General features: G+C 45.6%; 1 protein-coding gene across 3 annotated transcripts in view; it reads right to left on the bottom strand.

Moving 5' to 3' along the window:
- Positions 1-18,991, bottom strand: part of ASTN2 (astrotactin 2) — an 858,139-nt gene that overhangs the window by 39,639 nt on the left and 799,509 nt on the right. For all 3 annotated transcript variants that reach the window (XM_059410933.1, XM_059410934.1, XM_059410936.1), the window contains one exon: positions 10,573-10,714. In XM_059410933.1, the coding sequence (XP_059266916.1) occupies positions 10,573-10,714 (142 nt within the window). The remainder of the gene's footprint in view (positions 1-10,572; positions 10,715-18,991) is intronic.

Raw genomic sequence — 18,991 nt, 5'->3', positions numbered from 1 at the left:
ATGCAGTGATGGACCCACACCTAAGACAATGGGAGCAGGGAAATGTCAGGATGTGCAGCTTCTAGCCTGGGTCCACTCCTCTCATCAGTTCCTAGAGTCCTAGAAACCAGAGCAGGAAGGGGTTTCTCCATCCAGTCCCTTCCTTGTAATCAGGAAGAAACTGAAACTCAGGAAAAGGAAGCTCTTTGTCCAAGGTCCCTTGTGGATGGGCAGCAAAGCCGAACACAGAACCTAGAGTGGTGACTTGTGACCCCATCCCAGGATCCCCTCACATGCTGAACTGTCTCTGCACTTCCCGCTCCAGCAAGGTGAGCCTAAGGTAGAAGGCGGGGTCAAGGCTTGTTGGAAAGAATCCTGGATCAGCCCTCAGGATCATTCTCTCTTACTCCCGGCTCCTCTTTGATGGTGAAGTCTATGAGTCTCTCAGGGCCTCCGCTTCCACATCTGTACAGTGAGAGCGCTTACCTAGATTAGGCATTCTGAATTAACAACCTGCAGGCGAATTGTGACTTACAGAATTGGTCTCCGTGACCAATTTTAAATTGGTTGCCAGCAAGTACTAATTCAGAGATTTCACTTAAACTCCTAGATTTATGGCCTGGAATATTTTTTCAACACTGGGTCTATACACTCACATAGTAATAACTGTCTAGAGTTAAGTGTTCTCTGCTCCATTTCTAGTTTACCACAGTCCCCACCACTCCCTATTATAAATAACCATCGCTGACCCACTGACGTCACTTAAAAGTGCTCCCTACAAAGCCTAGCTGAGAGTTCACCCCATGTCCCTTAGCCTCCTGATACTCTGAACACGAGGCTCTCACTGCACCCGCACCCCCTCCCGAGATTACCATCTCAGTGAGGGCCAGCATTAGAATGTTTGCGGATAGGGCCCTAGCAAAATTCTAATGTCTGCCTCTGTCTTCACATGGTAGATACCAGAAACCATGCCAGATTTAGGAACCAATCTAATCCAGCATGAGCTCATCTTGATCCTTGTTCCATTTACAAAGACTTTATTTCTAATAAGGGCATATTCTGAGGTTTTGCACAGACACAGATTTTGGCGGGGGGATGGCAGTGGGAGCAGAGGTGGTGTACTCCTCAGCCCAGTGCAACCCCTCCTCTTACTTCCTCAGGAAGACTTTGCAGTAATCGGCAGAGCAGGCCTGCAGGAGACCTGACTGGATTAGCGGCCCTTCCAAGGGGTTCTCACAGCCCCTGGACATCTCCGTCAGAGCATGAATCATCATGGAAAGGTCTCGTCTCTTCTGCTTCCCCACTGTACCTGTGAGCTCTGTGAGGACAAGGCTGTATGTATTTGGCCTATTGACTTCTGCATCCCAAGTACCCAACCTAGTGTAAGACACATTGCAGATGCCCAACAAATACGTCCTTTTCCTGAGCACTCTGACTGTTCTTAGAGGTTTCTGGGACTGAGCTGAGCCCCTACTGCTTCAGTATGGCCCAACACATGCCCTACTCAGGGCACCACTCACTGGTTCCCCAAATGTGTGAGAACCCCACCCTCTCCCTTTCCACACATCAAATGTCACCTACCCCCGGACTCTCTACACACCACAGTCAAAGGGTCAGAGTGGTCATCAGAAAACACAGGTTTAAATATAACCTGCCTCTCCTCAAGCTTTTCTTCACTCCCCACCACCTGCAGGATAAAGTCTGGCTTCTCTGCCCGGCATTCAAGGCCTAACTTTCCAGCATGGCCTCAGTTCCCACCCACCTGCCCTCCATGAGTTCACACAAGCAGTCTGTGCCCTGTCCCTCCAGAGCTCTGGCTAGTGTCCCATTCCTGGATGAAATCTTGACGCAGATTCAGAAAAGAAACAGCCTGCCTGAGAGTCCCCAGCAGGTTTTAGGAGCCTCACTGTCTGTCAGCTGAAAAACAGCTTTATTTTTCCTCTACCGAGTCTCTCTTGGCTTGAGATGCATGGCTGTATATGCTTCTGGCTTGAGGACAGCCCTTCCCCTCTCTAGGGCCCCAACTGTGCACTGTGGAGAGGTCAATATGACCTGATGCTAGAGGGAACTGAGTCTTGAATCGCTAGGCTGCCTCTGTCACGACTCCCCACTCCACCTCCCAACCAACAGGACAGGGCACCACAGCCATGGAACGTCACATTCCATTCAGGTTTGGCGCATTAGAAGCCCTTGGCCCCTGCTTGGCTTTGAGACCCTTGGCCATACCTTGGCTGTTGGCTCCAGACCATATTATGGGCTCAGACTCTTGTATTTAGGCTGGGGTGGGGAGTCTATGGAAGGATGAAAGAACAGAGATCTTGGGACTGAGACAGAGACTGAAAAGTGGTAAGTAAAGGAGAAGTGACAAGACACGCACGTGCAGAGATGACAAGTAGAAGAGAAGGACACACGGACTGGTTAAAAAAAAAAAAAAAGAGACAGACAGACAATGGGAAGTCCGAGTGACACCAAGAGAGAGGCAACATCTGTGACCAAGACAGAGAGAAAAGTAGAAAGTGAGAAGGAAAAAAGAGGGGGAAAGGAAAAGAGTCAAAGAATAAAGAAATGGACAAAGGGGAGGGAAAGATGAGATGTTAGAAAAACATGAGGGGAGAGCAGAAGAGACGGCGATGGAAGGAAGGTGGGTACGGAGGGAGGAAGAGAGAAAAGTCGAGAAAGCGAGGGAGAAGGGGAGCGGTGGGAGGGGCGGAGGCAGGGGCGGAGGGAAGAAGGATTGAAGAGGAGAAAAAAGAACTGAGACAGTATCACACTGGGAAGAAAAAGCCAGTAAAAGAGCAGGACAAGAATTATCAGGCCTGTCTTGGCTCTTTGCCTTGGTGTGTCCTGGATCAACCTTGGGCCTCCGCCTCAGCGTGCACTGGTCCAGGGGCTGTGGCCCAGGGCCCTGGTCAACATAGCAGGCTTCTTCCGTGCCTATCTTCCTTCTCCTAAATGCTGAAAGTCCCTTAAAAATTGGGCCTGGTCACACTGGGGACTTGGCTCAGGAGGCCCATTAATCAGACAGGGTTCCTGAAACAGAGAGAGAAGCCTGGGGCCTTAAAGCTGAATGAAGCTTTTCCATTCAGACTCAAACTCTCCAGTCACCAGGGGCTTGAGTCTCTCCCTTTGCCTCCATTGTCTCTTAAGACACACAGCCTGTAAATTCACAAAATGGTTTTTTTGGGTTAGCCTCATTCAATCCCTCTTCTACAAATGGAGACCCGGAGGCCTCCAAAGGAGAACATCCTTGCCCCTGGCCTCACAGCAGCCCAGAGCCAGAAGCAAGATGACCCTTGGGTCTCTCGCCTCCCATCATCTGGGCAAGTACTTTTGGAAGCCAGCCTTAGAGGGCTCCTGATGACTTTCATGCTGTTTCCAGTAAAGTCTGTGCTGATTCTTGGCACGAAGAGAGGAAATGAAGAGGGTAGGGTAGGAATGTAAATAAAGGGAAACTTTGGGATTTCATCTAATATATAATTATAGTATTCATGGCGGTGGCCTTGGCTACTTCTGCAATGTGCTGCCCAAGCTGTGCCCAAGCAGGGGTGGTGTCCTGGGGGCATTGGGGGTCTGGCAATGCTCCCTCCATCCAAAGTCTCCAATCTCTCTGGGCTTTTGGAACAGCATCTTTGGGCCAGGAGTCTGGACTTGTTTGCAGAAACACATGGCAGTCTGGAGACACTGGGAAACGACTCGGCAGATGGGAGCTGGAGATCCTGGGTAGCTCCAAACGGCATGGGGAGCACATGGCTAAGAGAAGCAGAGGTCCCTGTACAGACTTGGAGTTCACCTGGGGCTGTGGCCACGCCAGGACTGCAGAGGCAGGAGGAAGTTTGGCCTTCGGTGGTTGTAGCCAAGTAGCTTTTGGTGTGAGGACTGCAGATCTATTTTCCATATTGCTTCCAACTCATCTGGGCACACATGGGTCTTTGCACAAAAGATCCCTTGGAATAGATTCTACCCCTTAACCCTCACCATTTCTACATGGCTAGTCCTTCTCATGATCTAGTGCAGAAACTTTGAGCTCAGGCTCTGGAAATAAATGAGCTGAATTCAAAGCTTGGCTTCTCCTCTATTACTGACTTTGAGGCTTTGGTCAAGTTACCTTAACTCTCTGTGCCTTAGTAGCCTAATCTCTTGGATAAGAATAATAGTAATTGTCTTAGAGAGTTCTTTGGAGGATTAAATGAGCTCAGGTTTATGGTAGGTTTGTAGGTAGATAGGCAGACAGACAAATCTCAAGGTAGATACAGAGACAAAGACATAGGGCACGAGGATGACCTAAGTACTTAGTACTAAGACAATGTCCCCTGCATATCTGGTAAGAAAGGCAGTTAGAGGTTGTGAGTGAGTGAAGGGGAAAAGTCAGTGTCTCTAGACTTGAGCACCGACTTGGAAACATATTCAAATCCTTCAACAACCATTTATGGGCTTCTTCATGGGCATCCGTCACTGTTCTAGGTGTCAGGGATAGAGGATAAAAAGGCAGACGCAGATCCTACTCTATGCAGCTGACAGTCTGGTCAGAAAAGATAGACAACGAAGGAGCAAACAGATACCAAACCATTAAGCTTTAGTAAGTACATGGCTTTGTGTGTCTATATGTGTGGCAGGAAGGATCGACGGCGATCATGTGGTCAAGGAAGGCCTTTGTAAGAACATGACATGATATTTAATTGCAAACATGAAGGAGAAAGGGAACCATCATGGGAACCATCATGGGGAAAGCCAGGAGAAGTCCACCCTCGGAAAAGGGAAGAGGTAGGAGTAGAGACCTTGACGAAGGAAGGATTACTGCTACTGCCACGTTCTACCAAGTGCCTGGGGATGATGAGTAAACAGCCAGCGTGAGAGATAAAAGGTTAAACGTGTTCTCCCACTGGAATGCTGTGAACACAACAGGGTCAACATGCAACCCAGGCTCAACCGCTTGGGTGAAGACTGCTGTCACCAATGGTAATGACAGTGATGCTCCTTGTTCTGCCATTTATTAAGTCCCGACAATGAGTTAGACACCATCTTGTGCTCTTTCCCTGTTTCTGTCTATTGAATCCTCACAACCCTATGGAAAAAGCCCTCCTGTGATTCCATTTTACAGTTGAAAACCTGAAACTCAAGGAGGTTAAGAAATTTGCACAAGGTCACACTATGGGTAGGTGCTGGAGTGGAGGTAGAAACTTCCCTCTGCCTTAGTTCAAAGGCCTAATTTAAAAATATGGACATGAAGTGGGGAGTGGAGAGAGGCATGTGGATTCAAAATGCCTACTGCCCTCCCCATTGTTGATCTTTGACAAATGGGGTGACCGAGAAAACCCTTCAGGAAACCTTCGGAAAAATTCAAGCACTTCCGCATCTACTACTCCTTTTAATCTTTGTGACGACGCGAGGAGGTGGAAGTAATCATCTCGTTTTACGGATCAGATTACTCCGTTCCCAGATGAGACGGGTGAGTGTGAGGCATCCTCCCCGGGAGTCTGCAGGCTGCCGGCGGCGTCTGCCTGGCCCCAGTGGTCCTTCCACTGCAATCAGGGTTGCTTACAGCTCAAAGCCCCTCCCACTCCTATGCTCGGACAGCTCTGCACGTGTGGTGGACAAGGACCAGGAGAGCATGTGGGCGAGGGGAGGGGACGGTGGGTCTCAGAGTCAGCCTGGGTATGAATCTCAGGTCTATGTCTTCTTGTCATGTGATCTGGGGTGGAATGTGAACCCCTTTAAGGCCCAGTTTTCCCCACAATGAAATAGGAGGTGAGGAGGAGGAGGATGACATCAGCCCCACACGGTTCTGGCGAGGATTAAATGAGATAGCACATATAAATCCCCACTGTGGTTCCTGGCACAGGGTGAATGCTCAGATGACTACTATTCCCCCCACTACTGCTATGATCCAGGAAGGAGGCACTGGGTATTAGGGTGTAGTCCACATCCCTGCCTCGGTGTGCCCGTCTCAGAGCACAGAGTTGAACGTTTCGATTTCATAAAAAACAACATCAAAGCCAGGGGAGAGGGAAGAACTGGCCCCAAGTCTCACTTGGGAGTCAGTGTGGGAATGGCTGTCTGACTCCTGACCTCAGGCTTTTTTTTTTTTCTTTTTTTCCCACAATGCCTTCTCTCCTCTAGGGCCCTGGTTTTTCTTTTCCTCATCTCCTCCGACTCCACCCATCCCTGCTAAGAAAGAGCCCCTCCTCCCCCCTTCCCTCTGGTCCCACCGTGGATGTTGGCACATGGTTGTAGTACCCAGGCTCCCTTGGCATTCTTTTCGCAGAGCTGAGGCCAGGGAGGTGAAGGACGGGCCCGGGGCAAGCCTCTGAATGTGTGGGAATGCACCCCCCCTCCCCAGGAATTGGGCCTGGCCGCTGCTGCATGTTTGCTCAGGACCCTTTGGCAGGCAGCCACGATTAGAGAAAGGCAAGGCAGCCAAGACAAGACAGAGGCTAATTACCTTGGGTAATAGGAAATTGGGGAACGGCGACAAGAAGGGTGTCTAGGCCTTTAGTCAGGCAAGGACAGGGACCATGAGTGCCGAGCCTGGCCTGACCCATCCATCTTCAGTGGGAGATTCCTGCTCCGGGGTCACTCTCCAGTTCCAACAACCCAAGGGTGCAGGAGCTGGCCACACTCTCAGCCCTTCTGGGGACCCTCTCTCTGCTGTTCTTTGTTTGTTTTCATTCAAAAGCAAAACAAATGGAAGAAATAAGGAAATTCAATTTAAACAGGGCCCCAATGCTGATGTTTCTGTTTTGCTACACCCGGGTGAGCTTAGGACAGAAAATCGGCCTTGACTTTCACTCCTCCAATTGGTCTCAATCCTGTGGTGCTGTGTAAAATTACACGGATGGAGGGGCTGCAAAAGAAATTTGCCTTCCTAGGTGAAGTAGTGAGAGGGTTGGATACTCAGCACAAGAAAGAGAGCGAGAAACAGAGAGGAATCCAAACTTAAGTAAGAAATAGGATAGAGACACTGAGTTAAACACAGACAAACAGAAGTTAAGAGAAAAGCAAATGGAAAGGCAAAGAAGAAGAATGGCTGGGAGAATGGCAGATAGACAGAGACCGTGAGCTACGCAGAGCAGATGTACACAGAGAGGCAATGAAAGGCATGAGAGCTGTCCAGAGACGCAGGGAGGCACACTGGGGTAAAACCAGAGAGAGAGAGAGAGAGAGAGAGAGGTAGAAGAGTAGGAAGAACAGGAGCCCAAGAGGAGAAGGAGAGACAGAATGAGAAGAAATCTTACAGCATAAGTATGCATTTTCTGAACCCTCAAGCTGGGACAGATCTAGCACATCTTCACTTTGAAGTGTTGAAACTGCAGAACAAGGAGACGACATCAATGTTTAGCCCAGGGTCCCAGAGACAGAAGTGGCAGTAGTGACATGTGAACTCAGACTACCTGCCTGAGAGACTGGCCCTCCATGCCTGGGTCACCTGAATCCTGTTATATCTCTGGCAGTGTCCGTGGGGGATCTGGTGCCCTGTGCTTAATGCAAACCTAGAGGTCTGGACCCATGATCTCTTTGCATACTATTTCCTTCCCAAAGGATCCTGAATGGTCCTTTTTTCCAGGGCTAGCACCACCCCAACCTGCCACACAGGGAATGACTCCTCTAGGACAGTCCTTGTCAAAGATACAGATAACCATCAATGGAGTCAGGGAGAACAAAAGAGTATATGCAAGGCATTCTGGTAAACCCTGTCCATGGAGTTTCTCCCTTAAGGCTTTCCCCTTTAACCTCATAAGACCAAAACAATTACCAGCTCCCTATTTCCAGAGAAGACCCTATGGGACAGAGCAGTGAGAACTGGCTTTCCCCAGGGCAGGTTCTGAGGACAGGGAAGAATCAGGATTTGTACTCGGCTCAGCCTGTCCTCCTCCTATTGCCACACACAGCCATTTCAACCCAAGAGTTAGAAAACTAATTTTGGTAAGGAACGAGCACGGAGAAAAGGAGAAAACCCAAGAACTGACAATGCAACTATTTTAAAACTCAAGACTGAGTTGGTCAGACTGCACGGAAGGAAAGCCACCAGCAGGATGAGAGATGGGTCCAAACCACACCCTGGGCTCCTTGTCAGAACTGCCCAGATTCCACAGCCATTAATAAAATCAATTTCAAAAATAAAATAAAGAAGTCTTCAGAGTTAGCGATGACAAGCTCATGACAAGCATATTTCCAGGACGGAAGAAGAAAGGATGGTCCTACTTCAAGAGGTGGGAAGGGGGGAGGGGTGTCAAGCAGAAGGAAAAGAGGTGAGGGAAAATGACATTTTAAATGTCATTTAAATGTCAACTGATTTGTCAGCTCTCAGTGTTAACTGCTTTTGGGGTTCCATAAAACATTTCATTGCTCTCTACATAATGGGCCTATAGGATTTCAGACTGGCTAATGTCAAGGCTCCACAATGTCACCCAGAGACAAGCTTACAACTTGTGTCTCAGTGGATAGGAACCACCTGCCAGGGCTCTGTCCCTCTCTGCTAGATGCTATCCCAGTAAGTTGGCAAAAGGAGGAGAAGGGAGTTAAAGTTAATTTTTTAGCCCAACAAGGACAGCAAGAACAACAGTGGTAATAGCTTACACTCTCACTGGGAGTTCATCACCAAGTAGAGAACTTTTGTGCACTATCTCGTCAAATCCTCTTGAGGTCCCAGTGAGTCAGACACCATCATTATCCCCATTTTCACACAGGAGGAAATGGAAGCCCAGAAGGTTGAGAAGCTCACGGGGTCACACAGTTGGTAAGTGCAGGATGGAGACTGGAACCCAGATCTGCCTCCCTCAAGTGTATGCGCATAACCGGGAACAGAGGAATCAGAAGTCAGCCATCATGAAACCTTCCAGAAATGCTACTTTCTTCACATAATCATAGTTTTTAGAGTTGGAAAAGACCTTATAGCTCTTAATTCAGTCACGTACTTGTATTTTATAGACGGAGTGATCCTAGAGCCCAAGAGGTTAGTGTAGCACTCATGGATTAAGAAGCTAGGGAGTCATGATCTCAAGATCTGGATCCCAAGTCACCACTTAAGGGCTAAGGCAAATGCTACCTTCTCTAGGAAGTTTGTCGAAATGTCTCACAAGAGAGATCTGATAGCCTGTGGTATTTTGGAGATTCCATTCCTGGAGCTCTCCGTGTCCCCAAATGATTTTGCGATTCTGACAAAATAAAATTCGGGCCTGCACATCTACGACACGGTCAGTTTCTAGCTTACAGTGATATTCCTGAGTTTGGTGTGTAATCTGTTGAGTGTTAACCAATGAGCCTGAATATGCTGGGTATTCAAAAGAGTGCCATGGTCTTTAGAAAAAAGTTTTATCTTCCAGAGGAAGTAGGGACAGGATATGGTTTGGAGGTGAAGGAGATTCACATTAATTCTCATGCAACTCTACAGCCTAGGTTTGATTATTACTTTTTTTACTGAGGCTTATAGAGGTAAAGGAACTTATTTAAGGTGACATAGCTAAAAATCTCAAAGCTCAATCTGATCCCACAGTCTGTGGTCTTTCATACGAAGTTATAAGTCATTGGAGAATAGAACCTTTGTCTTCATCACATTCATATGATTTCTTAACTTAGGACCAAGTCACAGAAAGTCCTCAGAAAATGTATGCTGAATAAGTGAGTTATGAAGAAGCAAAAATGTGAATGAATGAATGAATGAATGAAGAAGTGATGAATAAGTAAGTGAATGAATGATGGAGTAGAGGAATGAACAGATGAATGGATGGTTGGAGAAAGAGAGCAAAGGGGAGAGCAAAGGATAGGAGGAGGGAGGGACTCATGATTAGGTAAATGGGTAAGTAAGAGGATCACTGAGTAAATAAAAGAAAAACAAATGGTTTCAATAACTGGGGAAATTGGTTGCTAAGGGAAGTGGCCTGTAGTTTCATAATTAGGATACAAGAAGACAGCTTGTCTCTAGAACCCTATGTAATAGTTTATGATGGGTGCAACACAATGCAACCATACTCGCTGAGCGCAGAACAAAAGAAAGATGAGGCCCCTTTTCCTCTGAGATTAAGAGCTGAGCCTTGGAATGACTTCCTTTTGCATCTCTAGAAGTTCGAATGCAGTGACTCAAGTGTACTCTGTGAAGCATTGATAATGGCATCATTGCTAAGGGAAGCAGCTGAATCTAGTAAAACAAGCTAACAAATATATATACACACACACACACACACACCCCATATATAATATATAACACACACACACACACACATATATTTCGGATCACTAATGTAATCTTTTTCAGAGGAGATACCATAGAATCGAGAAAAGAACACCAGGCAGGCACTCCTGTTCCAGCCCTCCTTGCTAACTTGCCACGTTCCCCCTCTGGGTTACAGATTCTTCATCACTGGGAAAAATGATTTTGTGGGCCCTAGTCTCCCCGGACCCTTCAGCACTAACCCTGTATGATTCTCTGGCTTATTGTGGCCACACATCTCCAGTGGACTCTTCTAAACCTCAGATCTCAAGGAGCACATATAGGCTGGCCTATCAAATATCTGGTTGGCCTGGACAGATGACTCACACTTTGCCTCCCAGACTTAAAATCATCCTGTTTCACACTCCCCGCACACACAGCAATCTTACTTGTAGAGACCGTCGGGCTCCAGACACTTGAAGATGACGGAGTAGATACTGACTTCAGGGACCTCTCCATGGCTTCGACCAGCCGCTACACAAGATGTACCCAGGCCAGAGAGCAGGTCATCAGCAAAACTCAGGAACTCTCCTAGAGGGAGACAAAAAAAGATGAGCTCTCCAGCTCCAGCCTTGGTGAACAGACATTCTTGCTGCTGTCCAAACCCATGAAATGTCTGGATATCATTATCAGGAGGATTAGTGGACAAAACAAGCATAGCACATGAACATGACACAGATTAGTATCTAGCCCTAACGACTCTGTTTAAATCTATGCTGGAATCTTCTCAACTGGAGAGTGGTCATATCAATACCTACCTTTTTGAAATTGTAGCAAGGCTCAAATAAGGTAAATTACTGTGTACTAAAAATGCATGAAAAGACAACAGGGGAATAGTACTTACTGTCCAGAGAAAATTCCTGGTCTTGTTCCTGCTGTTAACTTCCTCTTAATTACTTGAGCCCTTCCTTCCTGGGATTGCATTCTCCTTTCTGGTATAACAAAGTAGTTGGGCCAAGGGTGTAAGGTGGGTTTTCTATCACATGGTCACTCTTAATGCAGTGATATTAAATTCATCAAGTGTTATGTTGAGATGGACAGAATCCGGGTCCAACTAAGGAGGAAAGAGCTCCATGACTGATGAGTGATGAAGACCACGGGACAGGAAGGAACAGTGGAAAAGCAAGTGCCTTCAGCTCCATGATTTCTTTTTTTTTTTTTTTTTAAGATTTTATTTATTTGACAGACAGAGATCACAAGTAGGCAGAGAGGCAGGAGAGAGAAAGGAGAGAGAAAGGAAGGGAAGCGGGCTCCCTGCTGAGCAGAGAGCCCGATCCGGGGCTCGATCCCAGGACCCTGGGATCATGACCTGAGCTGAAGGCAGAGGCTTTAACACACTGAGCCACCCAGGCGCCCCCAGCTCCATGATTTCTAAAAGTCGATTTAGCCACTGGATTTTTAGGAAGCAGCTGAAGTTTACTGGAAATGGGCCTGACTAAAAAGAATAACTGAATATTTTTAAATCTTGGGATCTAGTTTTAAGTCTGTTAAGAATTTGCTTGATATCTTGGGGCAATTGAATTTCCATCTCTGTGTCTTAGTTTTTCCTCTGCGGAATCAAAGGGTTAGAAACACTATTAGAATTTGAAAAAAAAAATTAAATAAAAACACAGATGTACAGAAAGATTGAGTTATGCAGACAAACATTATGGTACTATTTAAACCAACAAGAATTTAGAAACAACTAAATGGTAATGATATAGAAATAGCAATATCATTTATGGTTCAATGATGCAATGGAATATTTTGTAGCTATTAAAAACAATATTGTGGAAGAATATGAAATTATATGAAAAGATATTAAGCTAAAAAACAGGCTATGCTATTACAGATTAATGTTTGGTGGAAATTTTACGTTTATATCCATTTCAAAAGAGAAGGAAGAAATTATAGCAAATACATAATAGTGGCTTTGTAAAGTGAGATAAGCAAAAATGAGAGAGGAAAAAACCCCCATTATTTCTGTTTTTTTAAAATTACCTACAATGAACATGTATTACTTTTGTAACAAAGAAAAAAAATCAATAAAAAATTACTTAAAAATAGATAAAATAAATGAGCCAGACTAAATGGCTTCTAAGTTCCCTTCCAGTTCTAAAATTGGATGATTTAGGGGCAAAACAAGCATGAGAGTTATTTTATACCACACAGTAAGGAATAACAAGAGGCCTCCGTACGGTTCATTCCTCCTCCTTCCTGTCTGATATGGAATGCTGCATACTCTCTCCTCACTTATTCTTAGTAACAAACAAGAAGAAGATGCCCACTCAACTAAATTCTCTCTATTTGACGTTAAGGGCAATCCAATATAATGGAACTAGCATGGAACAGTAATATTGGCCAAGCGTCCAAGAAGACTGTGACCCAAGGAGGCACTGAGAGGGCAGAATATACAGATCACCTCCTCTGGTCTTTCAAAGAAAAGTTTCATTCTGCACTCACAAGTAAATGAGGTTTAACACTTCTCTGACTGAACCATCTGGATGGGCCTGGGATTTCAGGTAAACAACAGTTCTACAAAGCATTTCTTCCTACGGTCCAGTATAGCAGAGCTGGTGTGCAGTGTTGTTCTCCACTGTTTACAATGACAACTACAGTTCATAGACTTGACCCATCGTGCCAGAGGAAGGGTCTGAATCAGGCTGATGTCAGGTTGACACACAGGTTTACCTGCTATTGTTGGGACAGACTTGGGACTGAATTCTATTTCCACCATTTACCGCAAATGTCTTAACCCCTCCAAGTCTCAGTTTTGCTTTCTGTAGTACAGGGTCAATAGCTCCTACTGAGTTTGGAGTCTAGGAAGAAAGGATGAGTTTCAGAAAAAATTCTTTGTCTTGAACCAGCAGTTATGCTAGAGAATGAAAAGGTAAATGAAAACCTGATTCATCAAAGATTTTGGTCTCCCCATTTCTTTCAGAGGCCCCTTATGTCAGCTTCTTTCATAGTAACATCATAAATCAAGAAAGTCACTCTGCCAATAGGTACTAAAACAGAACAATGTATAGGGTGAAAAAATGAAGAAAGGGGGAAAAACATGGAATTACTCACAAGAGGGAATAAGGGTTTTGTTTCTCTTGGTTTCTTAGGATTTCAAGTCTGGCAGCTTGCATTTGTTTTCTTTGAGCGTGGACCCATGTCTGTCTGCTTTTCAATTTGTTTCTAGATAGCCATTGAAAGAGTTGGCCCCTCATGAGGGAATTCAGTATTCCTGTGGCCTGGATTAACTATCTTCAAGCCAAAATATGGTTGACATTCATTTACAAATGGGCATAGCTTTCCAGATATTTCAATCCATTTCAGAATAATTTGGACCCTGGATAAAAGCCTCATAATATGTCTGAGAAGTCAGTAAGATAGGCACACTATCCTAAGGTTTATAGGTTTAGCTCAAGTGAAGAAACTGGATAGCATGGTGTATACAGCTAGTCATACCGGGGGCATTCTAAAGACATGTAGTGACCAGTTCTATTTGGGACTAAATACACATAATAATCTTCAAATGAAAAGAGTTAAAAGAAAGAAAACATTCTGTACCACACTTTCTTTTCTTTTTTTTTTTTTTTTTCATTTATCACAATACTTAATCCTAATGAGTTAAATGTTAATATCTCTGTTGTAAAGCAGAGATGAAGCACGCAAATTTAGGGAGGGACCCAGCTGAGATTTGAACCCAGATCCTCCTAACTCCAAAGCCATACCTTTTCTTTTACACTACACTGCCTCCTAGAGAAAGTTCAAAAACAATAGTGTTAGAAAGTGAGCTTTCTCAGTTTTGTTCAGTCTGCAGCTGAATTCATGCCACTTTGAGTTCTACCGGCTTGGGGAATGAAACCATAAAAGAAACGGTCCCGGACCTTCTACAGTTTGTAATCTGACAACAGGAAGGATTCTGAAATACAAGAACAGACCCATAAAGTAAAATGTAAGAGTGCTTTTCTTGGCACTCTGTTCCAGAAGGTTTGAATGTAACCGAGGTAGAGACAGGTGATGAGGGAATGCTTCACTGTCCTTGCTCACTTAGGGAGGGGGGTCCTGAGAAAGGCCTGGAGGCTTCTCTACACACACATGCAAATCAGTTACAATTCAACATATGTGTCAGGGTCCCACAATACACCATACCTCGAGTCTGGCGGTGGAACAATTCAACGAACAGTACCACAGTACAGTGGTGAAGAGGTTGAGCTCCGAATTTACGCTCCCTAGGATTACATCTTGGTTCACCCCCCTTTACAGTTTGCCTTGGACAGATTCTTTGACTCTACATCTACTTTCTCACATGTAAAACAGATGTGATATTTGTACCCAACCTACAGCATTGTGAATATCATATAATAATTGCATACACTGCTTACAAATCCATTAGCACCATGTCTGGCATACAAGAAGGGCTCAAAAAGATGTTAGCTATCATTACTGTTTTTGTTATTATTTCATCGTAACAGAGAAGAGAGATAAGGACCCTTAGTTTTTGTTTTTGTTTTTGACCTAGGCTTTGGATAATAAAATCCTGTCCTTTTCCAGGTGACTCCTGAAGCCTAGAGAAGGAAAGCGGCATGTCCGTGGCCACATACAAAGCAGGAGGTTGACTTAGAACAAGAACCTCATCTCTTGACTCATAGCCTATGTGATGTTCCCCATCAGCCAGCCTATGAGAGAAAGTCGCTGAAAATTACAGACGTTGGTCTTGAATTTCTGGCCAGCTACAGTTGACACGAATATGAGCTTTATTTATTTACTATGTGCCAGGTGCTATGCGAGACGCATAGTTCCACCCGGCCACATCTTCTTAAACCTGGACTCTCTGAGAAAGATGAAAAGCCCCAGAGAGACATAAGTAGTTCAGTGGGTTTCCACTATGAAATATATTCTAGCAGTGGTCTGTGAAGTAGAATGTGCAGGACTCTGGGTTGAGAAGAAACGACAGAGGTGGTAGGTAGGGGCTGAAATCCGTCTCCTTCACCCACGCTAACGTTACACCAGAGCAACACCAACTAGTTAGATTTGTTTTATATACGGATGGTCCATGTTGTATTTAAGTTGGGAAAAAACTGTTTTAAAAATGTTGGCTCCTAAGTTTTATTGCTAAAAATATCCGAGTCCGAAAACCCTGCCACATTCCCTGATAGGAATACAGAGGTTCAGGAATGCTGCAGCCCCCCTCGAGGCTCCCCAGCTTCTCAGGGCAGAGTCCAGAATCAAACCTATCTCTTTTGCTTCCAAGTTGCATGCACCTTCCACCAGGATGCTGCCTGCGCTAGCTCTGTCCCCTCCTCTCTGGCATATCACGGCCCTGTGGCAGAATCCGCCCAGACCCGGGCTGCGGCCGCACTGCCTCACCCATGCCTGTCCAAGAATCTAACATTCTTTCTCTGTTTTTCTTTCCTTGAAAACAGATAGGGAGTTGGGAGTCGCTGTACAGGAATGTGCCTGTTCCCCATTACGGCTCTTCTGGGGCTGTAACCCGAGTGGGCTCAGGCCAGACCCCCACACATTTCTTCATCCACTCAGACGCAAGCCTTGCTCTCATTACAATCCACAGAAAAGCTCAATCACGATTCTGGTGACGCTTCAGAACCGACCCAACAAAACAGAGTAATTTTCTAAAGGCTCACCCTCTGCCTCAGTTCCCTCTCCTTTTAGCACTCCATCAAATCCCCTGCCTCCTTGTTTCTCTCTCTGTCTGTCTCTCTCTCTCTCTCTTTAAGCTTTCTCCCCTCACCCTCTCGCTTCTGATTGAGTTGAGGTCACAGTCAAAGCTGGCCACAAGAGAAAATTGAAAACAGGCTGGGAAAAAAGCAGCAAAGAATTCCAAACTACAAGAGGCAGGAGCAGTGAGTTATTCAGCCCAGGTGGGGAGAAAGGTCCCCGGCTCGGGCCTCCGTGCTCTTTTGAGGAAACACCAAGGGGATGCGGAGGCCACTCTGGGCCTGGCCTCTCTCTAACCTGTAGATGCTCGCTGCCGTGGTGCCAAGGAGAGGCAGGGCTCTGTGTCGCCCACCTTTCCTTTACGTGGGCAAATGCAGACTCATTCACAGACCTTGTCACGGGCGAGATGCATTTTTTGAGGGCCTCAGCGGCAGCCGGTCTGTTTCTGCCAAAACGCGTTATTTTAAACCTGAAGAACCAGTGTCTGATTCTCACCTTTGACGTGATGGCAGCATGAGGTGGAGGAAAGAGAGTGGGTTTGGGGGAGCGGATAAGACCTGGTTTTGAAGCCGGCCTCTACCACCTGGGAAGTCTGCTATCTAGGGATGGATGATTAAACTCTCCGAGACTGTTGCTTCATCATCAGAAAAACAGGTAAGGGATCAATAAGTCATGCAGGATGCCTGCTACATGGATGGTGTACCGGTGTGAGTGCCCCCCCAACCCCGCCACCACATTTCTACCGGGTCTCATCCGTTCGTCTGATAGCGAAGTTTTTACTGCTGAAACTCAGCAGCTTTTAGATACTTTATGCAATATCTAAGTCCCTAGAACTTTCTTTTTTTTTTTTTTTTCCTGCAAAAGGAAGTACTTTTTAAAAAGAAAGGAGAGAATGGGCATCTAAGTGACTCAGTGGGTTAAGCCTCTGCCTTCGGCTCAGGTCATGATCCCAAGGTCCTGGGATTGAGTCCCACATCGGGCGCTCTGCTCAACGGGGTGCCTGCTTCCCTCTCTCTGCCTACTTGTGATCTCTTTCTCTGTCAAATAAATAAAATCTTAAAAAAAAAAAAAAAAAGGGAGAGAGGACAGATGGAAGGTGGGCAAAGAGCAAAGGAGAGCAGGAAAGGGAATGTTTATTTATGGGACGCCTGAATGGCTCAGTGGGTTAGGCCACTGCCCTCGGCTCAGGTCATGATCCTAGGGTCTTGGGATTGAATCCCGCATCAGGCTCCTTCCTGGCAGGGACCCTGCTTCTTTCTCTGCCTCTGTCTGCTTCTGAGCACTCCCTCTCTCTGGAACAAATAAATAAATAAAATCTTTTAAAAAAAAAAAAAAGGAAATGTTTATTTCGTTCTTATCCTATGGCATCACACTTGTACTTATATTGTCTTGATTAAACATTCAAAAACAACCCTATCTTGATTCATATTTGGTACAATTTAAAGACTTAGGTTAACTGTGCTTTTACAAATGAGGAAACAGGTTGAGGGAAGGCTAAGTGACTTATCTACTGGGATCCCATGCTTCTCGTACTGCACCTGTACCCACAGACTGGGAGATGCTGTGTCAGCAGGATTTGTGTTCTGGTCATGTCTGTGTTGTCAGGACCCAACAGAAGGCTGGCCATGCAGATATATGTGGCATGCTAGGAAACTGAACTTCAGCGGTTGAAGCCTAGGCTCACCCTGTCTCCCCTATACCAACACCATCCGTGAGAACACTCTTTTGGAAGAGCCAGGCTGCCTCCTGTGTGACCTCTTCGAGGAGTGCATGGTATAAAAGACAGGGGACTGCCAAAAACGAAACAAAACAAAACAAAAAACCCTCCCCAAAAGGCAATGGTGTTCTAGCAAACACCTAGTGAGAGGTCTTATGTGCCACAAGTCATGCAAAAGGACTTCTGGCTCATCCACATACCAGTCCTCAAGTAGACATGTGTTGGTTGGACCTGCTCTGAACCCATGCCTCCTTCTACTGAGAGCTCCACAGTTTTCAACCAGGGAACCAGCTCTCCCCTGATTTTAATCTATACAATTTTGCTGAAGGTGAGGCCTACACCCTCTTCCAGAGATACATATGTGGTCTGCGACCTTCTATGCCATGTCAGAGGCCCATGAGAGATGAACAAGAGACTCAGGCCTGATCAATCATGCTGACTGATGATGACATCATTAAAGACTTGGACCAGCGGGGTCTGAAGCTACATATACCCTTGGATATTTCAAACGCGTGAGTCAGTCTTTTCCCTTTTCTGCCAAAGGGCTTTCCATTTGTTTTCTGTTACTTCCAACTACGAGTCCTATCAGATTCAATTCCTATGAAGTAGATTTTATGATTGTTATTTTATAAATGAAAAAAAAAATGCTCACAAGTCTCAAGCAGATTGCCTAAGGTCACACTCCATCTAAATAACAAGTCTGAACTTCCAATCCATGGATTTCAGACTCCAAAACCTGAGCCTTCCCATTTCCCTAGGGCAAGGGATACAAAGATTCTATTATTCAACAAAAACCACCAAGAATTCCCAATTCCTGCTTTCTTTAGGCCAGTCTTTTTACCTCCTTGCCTACCCTATTTTCCTCACTCACTCATTCCAGTGAAGCTGGCATTCTTCCTCCTCTTCTAACGTGCCACAGATGTTCCAACCACAGGGCCTTTGTACCTGTGGCTTCCATGCCTGAAGAGCTCTTCCCCATATTTTTGCATTATCACTCTTTTTCCTTGCCCAGAACATATTCTCTGTCCTGTCCTCAGAAAGGCCTTCTCCAGCTACTCAGTTTCATCTAATCATTCTCTAGCCTCTTTTTCTATTTTATTTCTCTTCATAAAACTTCTCAATCTTGCTCACATACTGATGAATGTGATTGTATCGCCCACTATGAGCTCCACAAGGAAAGGACTTCGTTCACTCACCACAGTGACTATGCACAGCAGATTCTCCATAAATATTTGTCTAGGGAGTGAGTGTGTTTACCGGGTACTGTAACCTGAGGTGAGGGCTGGGAACACAACATGAAGAAGAATGTCTTAGTTTTTGTTTCCTGAAAAGCAGAGGCTAAGAGAAGGGCTTGGGTACAGATGGTTTATTTGGGAGCTGATTCCAAGAAGTGGGCATGGGGGACAGGAAGGAATCAAAGAAGGAAAAGGAAACATCAATAC

The sequence above is a fragment of the Mustela nigripes genome, chromosome 9 (assembly GCF_022355385.1).
Source record: "Mustela nigripes isolate SB6536 chromosome 9, MUSNIG.SB6536, whole genome shotgun sequence".
NCBI lineage: Eukaryota > Metazoa > Chordata > Mammalia > Carnivora > Mustelidae > Mustela > Mustela nigripes.
Note: the sequence above shows the minus strand (reverse complement) of the source record. Positions and strands in the feature narration are given on the sequence as shown.